This window comes from Tupaia chinensis, unplaced genomic scaffold, assembly GCF_000334495.1.
Source record: "Tupaia chinensis unplaced genomic scaffold, TupChi_1.0 Scaffold138910_1, whole genome shotgun sequence".
Lineage (NCBI taxonomy): Eukaryota > Metazoa > Chordata > Mammalia > Scandentia > Tupaiidae > Tupaia > Tupaia belangeri.
Window position 1 is genome coordinate 664,224 of NW_006198801.1, and position 11,832 is coordinate 676,055.

At 42.6% G+C, this 11,832-nt stretch overlaps 1 protein-coding gene across 1 annotated transcript in view; it reads right to left on the minus strand.

The window, feature by feature from the left end:
• Nucleotides 1-11,832, minus strand: part of LOC102471933 (WD repeat-containing protein 87) — a 25,072-nt gene that overhangs the window by 2,806 nt on the left and 10,434 nt on the right. Inside the window, exons 3-7 of the mRNA XM_014592932.2 lie at nt 7,528-7,695; nt 4,255-7,130; nt 3,542-3,813; nt 1,391-3,225; nt 175-853 (exon numbers count right to left, since the gene is read on the minus strand). Coding sequence (XP_014448418.1) covers nt 175-853; nt 1,391-3,225; nt 3,542-3,813; nt 4,255-7,130; nt 7,528-7,695 — 5,830 coding nt within the window. The remainder of the gene's footprint in view (nt 1-174; nt 854-1,390; nt 3,226-3,541; nt 3,814-4,254; nt 7,131-7,527; nt 7,696-11,832) is intronic.

An 11,832-nucleotide genomic window follows, 5' to 3' on the forward strand; every position in this document is an offset into this window, starting at 1 on the left:
TCCCTTTTTGGACTGAACTCTTTTTCTCATGCTTCTTAGCCACGGTCTCCTCCAAATTTTCTTCCCTCAGACTAATCTTCATTTTCTTCTTCCTGATCACATGTTTTCTTTTTTCTTTTCTCTTCTGCTCTTCCCCCTCCTCTGTCAGGCTTTCCTCTTCTATTTTCTTCTCACCGAAGCTTTTATATAAGTCCTCAAGGAGAATATTTCCAATATTCTCTAATAGCCATTTCACCTGAGTATGTTCTGGTTTATTCTCCTCAATTCTAGTCACAAGCTCCTCTAGCTGCTGTTTTTCTAACAGATTTTGTTCCTGGATCTCCTTTAACATAGTCTTTACCTGGATTTCATTGAATTGTATCTTCTCCTGGGCCTTTTCTAACAGCCATTGGTCCTCCTTCGAACTCTCATCAGTCAGTATTCTCTCCTTGGTTACTGTTCTAACATCTTCTAGTTTCTCTTTTTGAGTCTCTTCCTTCTCTTTCTCAGTTATTTCTCTTTCTTCTGAAGGTATTGTACTTGTTTCTCTAATTATGTCAGCCATAAGTCTCAGCAGTTGACCCTCTTTGGCCCTTACCTTTTCTTCCTTAGAACTGGGCTCTTTCTCTTCAAAACTAATTTTCTTTTCCATATCCAGTTTCTTCATTGCCTGTATTCTTTCCTTTTTGGTCATTTTCTCAGTAATGTCACTCTCTTTAGTTCCAATGTCATGGGCCAGTTTCCTCTCTTCTTGAGGCAATTTATCCTCTTCTTTCATAATTTCTCTCTTTTCTTCAGTTTTTCTTTTCTTTCTCTTAGTTTTGCCAGTTATTTCTCTAGCTATTGCCTTTTCTTTCTTGGCAACATGCCTCTCCTTTTTGGCAAGTTTTCTCTCTTTTGGAGTCCTTCTCTTTTTCACCACCCTTTTCTCTTTTTCCTCGGCCTCTTCCTCTTTCTCTAGGAGTTCTTTTTCCATGTCATCAGCCTGTTCCTCCTCTTCTTGTGACAATTTCTCTTTTTCCCAAGCCCGTTTTTTTAGTTTAACTTCCTTTTCCTCTTTCTCATATGATATCTCCTCTTTCTTAGCGCGTTTTTTTTTCAAGGCCTGTTTCTTTTCCCTTTTGGACAACATTTTCTCAATTTCCTCCATCATTTTTTCTTCTGAGACTATTATTTTTTCCCTAGGCCGTAGTTTTGTTTTCTCAACCTCTTCCTCCACTTTTTGAACCAGTTTTTCCTCTTTCTGCTCATGTCTCTTTTCATCTTGGGTCTGTTTATCTTCTTCCTGTGACCATCTGTCCATTTCCCCAGGCTGTTCCTCCTTTTCTAGTTCCACTTTCTCTTCTTCCCAGGGTTGTTGTTTCTTTTTCTCTTCTTTTTGTGCTCTTCTCTTTTTCCAAGCTTTTCTTGCTTCTTTCCAGGCCCGTTTATCTTGTTTGGACAATCTCTCCATTTCCTCAAATTTTTCATCTTCTTCTAGGTCCAGCTTCTTTCTTTCCTGAACTAACTGTTTATTCTCCTCTGTGTCTTCCTTCTCTTTCTGCGCCTGCCTCTCTTTCTGGTCTTGTTCTTCCTGTTCATCTTGTTCTTGTTTTTCCTGTTCATCCTGTTCCCCAACTTGTTTTTCCTTTCTTTGGATTTGTTTCTTTTGGGGAGCCTTTTTTCCCTCTTGTTCTGCCAAGCTCTCCCTTTCTGATATCTGTATCCATTCTTCTTCAGACAGTCCTTCCTCTTCACTAGACAAATGGTCCTGGGCCGATTTCCCCAGCTCCCAGGCCTCTTCCTCCTCTTCTTCAACATCTTTCTCCCTTTCCTGTGTGAGTTCTTCTTCTTCTCCAACATGTTCTTCTATGTCCAGGATTAGTTCTTCCTCTTCCCAAGTCAGTTCCTCTTCTTCCCCACCCAGTGCCTCCTCTTCCTCACCAAAATCCTCCTCTTCTTCACCAAAATCCTCCTCTTTCTGGCCCAATTTTCTCTCTTTCCAGATCAGCAGCCCCTCTTTCATAGTCCCTATGCCTTCTTCGTGGGCCTGCATGATCTTTTCCCAGTCCTCCTGTCTCCTTGGTAGGATTGGTTTCCCCTCTTTCCAGAGCACTTTCTTTCTTTTCCCTAGTAGTTCCCCCTCCTTTCCAGTCATTCGCTTTTCTTCTAGAACTAACTTCTCTTCTTCTGTGGTTAATTTCTCTTGTGGGGAAGCAAGTATTTCTTCTTCCCAAGCTATTTTTTCCTTTGAAAGAGTTGGCTTCTTCTTATGCTTGGTTGGTTTCTCCATTCTCTGTGTTAATTTTTTCTCTAGCCTTGTCCTTTTCCTTTCTTCCTTAGCTATTTTCCCTTGTTGCTTAGCCAGTTTTCTTACTTTCTTTTGAAATTTCTTTCTCTTGAAGGCAATTTTCTTCTTTTTGACTTGAGAAAATTTCTCTTTCTTTAACACTTTTTTATCCCCATATTGTTTTGCTACTACTATTCTTTCATCCTTGACAGCCCCTTTAACCACGTTTTCTGTCATGATGGAAGGTTCTTCTATTTTTTTGTCATCCAATTTTAATGACAATGGACTCAAGTCCCTTAAAAGAGGGCAGATCTCTTGGAAGAGATTCCAGCTGGGCTGTCGATCAGCAAGCATCACCCGAGCCAGGTCCACCAATTCTTTACCCAAATCCCTTAACATTCCTGGATGGGAACTTGCTATCCTAGAGGTGACAAGAGAGTAAATATCATCCCGCCAAGACCTGGTATCTGATGGACCTTTTCGTCCAGGGGTTCCAGACAAACCACGGCTTTTCTTTGCACGTTTCTTGCTTTTCTCTTCTGTCTTAGAAACCTCTGTGACTTCTTTCTTGGGCTCTTGTGTAGGTGCTTCTGAAACATCTTTCAAATCACTTCTCTCTTTGCTTTTCTCACTTGCTATTTTTTGGCTTTGTTTCATTGACCTTTTCCGAACCTTTTTTGCATGTTCTTGTTTTTTCACCGTAGGGATATCTTCTCTATCGTCTTTTATGTCATGCTGAACTATGGCCTCTATAGCCTCCAACAGGACTTCTTTTGTTTCAGCATCATCCTCAGATTTGACTGGACTGAAAGTATCTAGTATCAGCTCTGGCTCTAAGACAATATCCTGGATGTCAATTTGCTCTGATGTCCTTGCTCCTCTTTGTTCTTCTTTACCCTCGAAAGGCATTAACACAGAGCTAACCTTTCTCAATTCTGTCCTTCTCTGCCCCCTTGCAATAATCAGGTTCTTTTTAACTGCAGAGATATTGGGAGAAAAATAGTTAAGAAAATCATAGAGGTCATACATGAGACTCTTTGTAATATCTACTTCAGTGAATTGTAATAAAAGCTACAAAGGCAAATGTGATTGATACTTTTGACACACAAAGGCTCTCTGTTTTATCCCAGCTTCTCTAAGACCTTTTACTTTCTGTGAATAGGATCTTTCCATTAACTCTGTTCCCATTGGTGTCCTTTTATATACCTTGGCCTAATTAGCCCTGCTTTTTGGACCCATGGTGTGGGGGGATCCAAAACCCCAAATATGCCCCATACATTATCCCATACGTACTAAGCTTTCTGCTCTTCATGTGAACACGTCTCTTTCTTTTCTTCAGTTCGGTGATCTTTTCAGGTTCTGACAAAGGTATGAGTGTGTGTTCAGTAAGGGCCTCAAGTTCACCAGGCCTTGATATACCAAAAGACAATTTAAGTGCTTTTTCTTTAAAGAACAACGTCAGGTTTTCATTTAGCCGCTGCGCCACATGACTAAGCAGGCTCTGGACATCGCTAGCTTGAATCCCCAGCAACTGGCCCAGGGGGACATCCCCGATCATTTCCTGCCTACAAAAGTCAAGAGAAAATAAAGATAATACTGAGCTGGTAATAAAACAAAATTCAATGAAAAGAAAAAGAAGGTGTTACAATGAAGACGTGGGGATAAAATGACTAGAACAGAATAGATCGAAGTGTTAAGGTTTGATAAAGAAAGAATGAAGGATAGATAGCAAGTAACAGGGTAGTCATTGCTTCTTTGTCTGGAGGATGTGTGGACTTGAGACTTGAGGAATGTTCAGGAAGTGAGGAGATGATAGAAACATTGGCTAGTGAATGGCCAGAAGAAAAAGAGTAAGTGCCAGGAGAAAAGAGCAAGTAGAAACAAAGAAGAAAAGGAGGAAAATAATAGAAAAAGGGTTGTGGAAGAAGGGAAGAAATGATCAGATAGATTCTGGAGGCTACAAGCTAGAAAAAAACAGAAGAGGGAAAAGTTGCCATCTAACTTACTGCATTTCCTGGAAAGTTTTTGGATTCTTTAGCAGTTGTAACAGCCTGGTTTTGGTTTGGATGCCTGCGAATCTTATCATAAGGTATAAGGCCTTAGCCCGCACATTCCCATCACAGTCCAACAATCCCAGTGTCAGTGGAATAGCAAAAGGACGGCTCAGGAAGCCTAACCTCTCTAGTGCATCCCAGGCTAGCTCACGAATATGTGGATTGTAATGGGTTATATCTTCCAGGAGGCGACGGGCAGTCTCAGAGAGCAGCCTTGAAGATATTTGATTATTGGCAAAAATTCGTGCCAGGGCACTAAAATATTTCTTGTATTTCTCTACAGAACAGTAAATTGTGAGGGTGAGGATGGCCTCTATTATATTATCCATAAGCCCTTCAGTTAATTTTCTTCCCATCCAATTTTGTTTTGCCATATAGTCAAGAGCATCAAAAGAAGTTTTTTTCTGCCTCTTGGACTTATCCTTCTGTTTACGCATTGAGATTTCATCTTCTACTGAAGTTATAAGTGGCAGTGTTTGAGGTTTTAAGAGTTCAGTCATATCCCAGTCTTTATCTCTGGAGGGCGAGTATAGATAACAACGTAGGAAGATTGGGATACCCTCAGGCCAAAGACAGGCACGGATCACTGAGTTTGGGATGTAGCCATCAGGAGCAAAGGGCCATTTCTGTCCTTGACCAAAGAAGCATTGTAATATATGGTAGACATTGAAGCCATCCCAGCCAGTCAGGTGTAATTGAGCAGGAACCCTATGTGGGTAGTAATTACGCTTGGTGTCAGGAGTAGACAAATCGATACTCTCATCCTCGAAAAAATACAAATCGGGTCTCTCTTGAATCACAAGGGACATATGTCTCTCTTCCTCTACCACATGTGGTACAGTATTGTCAAAAGCAATGACCCGTTTGTTGACAAGGGTCTCTAGCCCCTGTAATTCCTGTAGCCCTTGTCTAAGGTAGACAAATTTAGGTACAAACACTATTTCAAATGAAAAGAAGAAGCTAGGTAGGAAAGGTTTAGGGACTTCTTGTATTTCACATGCATCAGATAGGTTATCTAGATGAATCAGCTGAGCAGGAGGGAGTAATTTTAAGCAGGATACCATGTAGATACTTTGATTGAAAGTCAAAAGTAGGTCACCCCGATTATTGGCAAAACAAACTGGGCCAAAATGCAATGCTGAATCCAGATCAGTTACAAGTCTGCCATGGAAATCCCAGATCCGGACTGAGCCATCAACAGCCCCCGTGACAAAAAGTTTCAGGGAAAAGCAGACATCAAATGAAGTGATAGTACATTCATGCAGGCATTTTGTACCTCTGAACTTAGTGCTTTGTTCTGATTCTGAGGATGTCAGAAAGTCTTGGTAGTTCCAGAGATACCAGCAGCAGTTTTCAGTGATGGCACCCACAGAATCTGGCAAGAGTATCACATGTTTTAAGGGACAACCACAGTAAATTCTGCCAGCAGACTGCAAGATTACCTTGTTCTCCTGAAGCACAGCCTCTGTCAGGTATACAATGTCATCCATGCCATAGGAACAGAGTAAGGAGTTTTTCTGGGGACCCTCCAGAGTAGACAGTGCCAGTACTGGACCAGAGTGAATGGTCTTCTCTATTTGGGCACAGCTATAGTGGGAAAGAATTCTCACAATGCCACTCTCATGCCCACAGAACATCAATCCTTCTAATCCCTTACCCAAATGGGACTTCACATAGGCCAGGCATCTTACGTTATCCCAAGAGTTTATCGTAGGGCACACAAGGTATTTAGCTGTGCAAGGAGAGCGTGTTGTGTCAAATACCAGCACCTCTGAACCGCCTGTTGCCACAAAGAGCTCTTCTTTGTCTGAGTCAAAGGCCCAAGCCACAGCCTTATCCATGACCAGCAGAGGCCAAGTGAGAACCAAGAGATCCCCCGTTACAGGAGACAGGAAGCGCAATAATCCATCTTCGGTGGCACACAGGATCCGAGTCCAATTATGGCCACAGCAGACCCTCTGCACCTGCTGAGGAGCAGAACCACAGATATTGAAGAGGCTATAAAAGTAGGGCAGGTGGTACAATGAGAAAGAATAGGTAGTCTGGCAGAAAAAAGTGGTGTTATCAATAAACTGCAGTTGCCGCAGGTTCTCATCAATATCCAGCTGCCGCAGCAAGCTCCCAGAAGTCAGAGTCCATTCCCTCACGACACCTTCAATGCCTGCTGTTAGTAAGGTGTAGGTCTCTGGCCGGCTATGGATACATATCACTGATGAGGAATGGGCCTGGAAGCTGTGAAGGAAGTTACCCTGGTCTAAACCCCAAGCATGGATTTCTCCAGCCCTGTTTCCAGCATAGAAATTGCCCTGAGAGACACAAGTAAAGGAGCAAGTGATGGTGGAGCCACTGGCTACAGAAGTAAATGTCTTTACTTCTTTCAGCTGACCCTGTCCCTGGTAGGTGAAAACCCTCACTATATTCTCACACAGAGCCAGCAAGGAGCCCTGGGGGCCATTTAGAGAAACCCTTTGTACAAACTCATGACCAGTCATGGGCACTGTGTGAGCCATCTGGAGGCCCCTCCTATTTGCTAAGATAAACCAGGTAACCACAGCCCCCAAGGTGCCAGACAGAAGCAGCTCAGATTCTGAGTCATAGCAGAGGCAGCTGATGGAGAAACGACAGGGCACTGTACCCAGAGATTTGAATGCTTGGTGGTGATCTTCAAAGAGCCTCAGGCACATGTCACCACAGTAAGCAACTAACATGTGATGGGAACCTGTGTGGACCATTGCTTCGACCGGTGGCACTGGATCCTTCATGAAAAACTTCATCTTCTGTATTATTCCTTTCACCTCCGTATCTTTTTTCTGTATCCAGAGTACTGCCTAGAAGAGGGTGGGAGATAAAAGCTTGACCATGAGGCAGATCATTTCCCAAAAGTGTGAGGTAGAGAAGGTCTGAATGGTTAGATCACTGCTACCTCGTGTGGGACTAAGGAAAGACTTAGACATCTTGACGTTGAGAGTCTCCTAGCACTTGGAGTTGGGTGACGGAAGCATTATGCTCAAAGTCCTTTTCTTGGCCTTCAATTTACTTTGTGGGGATAACGAATTCTGTGGGCCTGATACATAGAAGTGAAGAAGGATCACTTCACCCAGGTCAAACTTGGCCATGGAAACTCTAAAATGGGCAAATTCAGTTATTCTTGCTATTCTGAAATGAGGACAGTTTAGGTCGGTGCATATAAATTGGATTAAGGGGAAAAGGGGAAAGTAGCTTTACCTGCAATTTTTTCCCCCGTGGCTCCAGCCAGTCTAAGGAGACAAAGTAGTTGACATTGATGGAGTAGAAGCAGACAAAGGACTTGTTCTGAGTATGGTGAGACTCTCGGCATAGAGTTTCAGGCCAGTCACTCAGTACCACCACATCGTCCTTTGATTCTTCATCAATCTAAGAGAAAAGAGTGGCCTGAGTCCCCACTCATTCATTCATCAAATACATATTTATTGGGGGGGATCAGTGGACAGTTGTTTTGTAGTCAGTTAGCATTAATTCACTCTACTACTGGAAAGCATTGTTTGTGAAGTCGTCCCAAATCCTCAGTTCGCAATAGAATGCATCTGTATGATCCAAGTTTCTTCTAACCTTTCTCAACCAAGGTTCCATAAGAAAAGTAATCTCTAATGTCCTAAGGTATCCAGTCTACATATTGAATTAATTTGTTAGTCATCTGGAATAACTTTCCTTCCTTTTTTTTTTTTTTTTTTTGCCATAGGACACATGCACTCACTGGAGAAAAAAAGTGAGAGGGAAGGTAAGAAATCACCCCCCAGGAGGAATGGCTATGCCACAGTCCCTTCTCCTCCATTCTCTTCCTGGGATTTTCAGAATGTACACACACGTGCCTGGCATAATTTTTAAACTGCCAGGCCTGGGACTCCAACCGTGGTCAGCCATGTGGGAGTCCAGCACCTTAACCACTATGCCACCTGCTGGCCTTCTGGAATAACTTTACAAAGTCCTGCCCCCATCCATAGGATCACTCCTATTACAAGCACACATGCATGATATATTGCCTGTAGGAAACTTATACTTCACGCACATGTAATAGAATGCCCACTATGTGTGGGAGCTAGACTTTGTAGCATATACTTCACTATTCTTGTGCATATCCAAGGGAAGTTTGTGCTATTCACAACATAGAGTTAGCTATACTTCAGCTGTAATCTGTACTTTGTGTCTGCACGCACACACATGTGTATCTATCAAGAGAGATACATTCTGGGACCAGCAGATGGCATAATGGTTATGTCACTGGACCCGGCAGTTTAAAACTCACACAAGATGCGTTTACATGCATGCTCAAAACCCCAAGAGGAGAATGGAGGAGAAGGGATGGCAGTGTAGCCCTCCTTCCTGGGAATTGATTTCTCATTTTCTGTCTCTCTCTGTCTCTTTGGCAAGTGCACATGCCGTATAGCAAAAATCTGTGTTAAAAAAGAGAGAGAGAGAGATACATACATTTTAATATGTTACACAGTAAAACATACACAGTAAACACTACCTTCCAGTGATACAGCATATGTCTGTAATAAATGTGCATGAACCCATTTTATTCAGCTAAAATTGAGACTCACGAAGTTTCATTTTGAGAAGGGGGCCCCCTTCTCGTAAGATGTTTGTGCTATGCCTTCCTCCTGAACAATGCTCCATGAATCTCTCTTTGTATTGGAATTTGTGCTCTCACTACTTAAGATGGAAAATAAAACACTAAATTAAACTGAAGTGTTAATACTTCTTTACTTACAATGTTTATCAAACCTATTTCCTGTAAGCACAAAGGATTTGAAACTATATTGAGAGAAGTATCTACAACTCATAATCTCTCTTCTCCCTATAATTCCCATTTTTAGATATCAAAGAGATTTTAGATTCAGTAGCAGCAGCAGAGTTGAGAGAAAGTTGAGCTTCCAATTCCTCATCCTTCTTTTTTTTATTTTTTTAAGGTGTTTGCCAGAGGGTATGTGTGCTCACCGGACAGAGACAGATACAGAGAAAGAGAAAGTAAGAAATCATCTCCCAAGGGGATGGCCATGCTGCAACCCCTTCTCCTCCATTCTCCTCTCAGGATTTTGGGCATGTGTGCGCATGTGCCCGGCATGATTTTCAAGTCATTAGGTTTGGGAATCAAACTATGGTTGGCCATTTGAAATCCAGTGCCTTAATCACCACTCTGCCTGCTGGCCCCACCATCCCTCTTAATTGAATCAAGAAGCTTGTCTACATACCCTTTATTCCATTAGTTAATCATTATTCTTTTTCTTTTTTCTAGTCTTCATATACAAACAATTCACTCATTTGACAGTGCTTATTTTCTTGATTTACTAGAGGATACGTGCACTCATGAGAGAGAGAAACAGAGAGACAGAGACAGAGGAGAGAGAGAGAATGTTAGAAAGCACCCCCTCGTGGGAAATGGTAATTATAATCCTTTCTCGTCCATTTCTCTTCCTTTCAGGATTTTGGGCATGCACACAACACATGCCTGGTGTGTTTTTTAAGCTGCTGGGTCTGGGATTCAAACCACATAGTTGGCCATATGGGATCTAGATGCCTTAACCACCACACCACTGGCTGGTCCTTAGCAATGCTTTCCAAGACCAGCAGATGGCATAATGGCTACGTTGCTGGACTCCCATGTAGTCGAACATGGTTCGAGTCCTTGACCCAGCAGCTTAAAACTCACTCTCCATGCTTGTGTGTGCATGCGCAAAATTCTAAGAGGAGAATAGAGGAGAAGGGATTGTGCCATGGTCATCCCCCCGGGGGGGGAAGGAGGATAACTTCTCACTTTCTGTCTCTCTGTCTCTTGGGCAAGCACAAGCAACCTATAGCAAAAATCTCTCAAAACACACACACACACACCATGTGTTCCCATAGAGGACTCTAAAAGACTAATAAATTAAACTGAAGCAATGTATCTGTGCTCGATACTACTGCTGGCTACCCTATACTGATCATTCTCCCTCCTCTTCCTCCTCTTTCCGTCATAATAAAATTCTGATTCTCTTTCCTTTTTTTCATAGGTACATTCAGAATTTTTATTTCAAAACAAAGAACCACAGTCATATTAATAATAGAAAATTTATATGGAAATATTCACAACTCGGTCACTGAGAAATAAGAAAAATTCCACCCTGTATCACTGTCAACCTGCCTCATGAGGAGTAGGCAGTGGAGGTGCAGTCAGGGGAAAGTTGTCTTTTCCAGTCAAGCCCTGCTCCCCAGCCAGGGAAGTTTGCATCCCAAGACTCAAGGACCAGAGGGAATAGCAGGAACTGAGAACTGAAATATTATTATCAGCAAGGGTCTAAGAGTCTGAAATGTGTAAGCACCAAGGAGGGAGAGGGAAATCAACATATGAAAAAGAAGAGGGTGAGTGTCCCCAGGAGCCAATCTCCACTTATTAAAATACTGAGATAGTAGGAGACGACACCTGGGGGCGTCTGTGACCTGTGGCAGCGGCAAATCCCTCCATCTCCTAATCTGCAATGCTCCCGAATTGGAAACAACTCTTCTGTTAATTTCTTACTCCTAAAAGAACGCCCTGCTCTCCTCCACAGCTAGGACCCCCAAGAGGCCAAATGCCCTGATAGCTCACTGTCTCTCCTATTTCCATGGCCTGCATCTGGGGTGAGGCTGAGCCCTCCATCCTCAACCTCTAGATTTAGGAAGTCCTCCTCCAACTCTCTGACTGAGAACGGTAGCTAGATGAGTCACCTGGAGGCGAAGGTTCTGGATGTAAGTCCCACCCAGCTAGGCAGTGTTATTTATATACACCAGGATGAGTTTAATACATTCCATCCAATGAAGGCAACAATCACCAATAAGCGATATCCGCCCAGAGGAAAGTGACAGGACACATACATTCAGGCTCTCCTGAGAGACTACACTGCACACTTACTCATACTGCCTCTCATGTGGTCTATCACCAAGTTCCATGGCAATATGGCAACCAAGGGCAATGAGATACAGTAACCAGCCCAGACGAGCGTACCACAACATACTTAAACCAGATAATAACCGTTCAAGAAAAATCCTCTCCCAGAGCTGAGGTTACAATTCAGTTAGCTATGGCCATTTTCTCAGTCCCTTTAAAGCTGTGGGCTAAAACAAAACAAAAACTAGTATCTAAAATCTCGAAGAACAAAATGGAGGAATACTGAACTTCGTCCAATTATTTCAGGTTTCTCATTTGGATGGCTCTCTCACTGGATGGATGGTGGGATTACTTTTAGGATATGAGTCCACTATAAGGAGAAGGAATTGTTCAGTCCAATGAGAGGGGAGAGGCTGTCTAAAAATAACCTGCCTCTTCTGGACTCCCATCTAAAATTAGAACCCATCACATGCCATTTAGTACAATCCTAGATTTCAAGTAATGCTACATATAAACTATACTCTTAACAACATCTGGGACTAGCAGGTGGCATGGTAGTTAAGGTACTGGACATTTCCCCATGGCCGACCATGGTTTGAGTCCTGGATCTGGTTGGTGACTTACTTTCTCTCTCTCTCTCTCTCTCT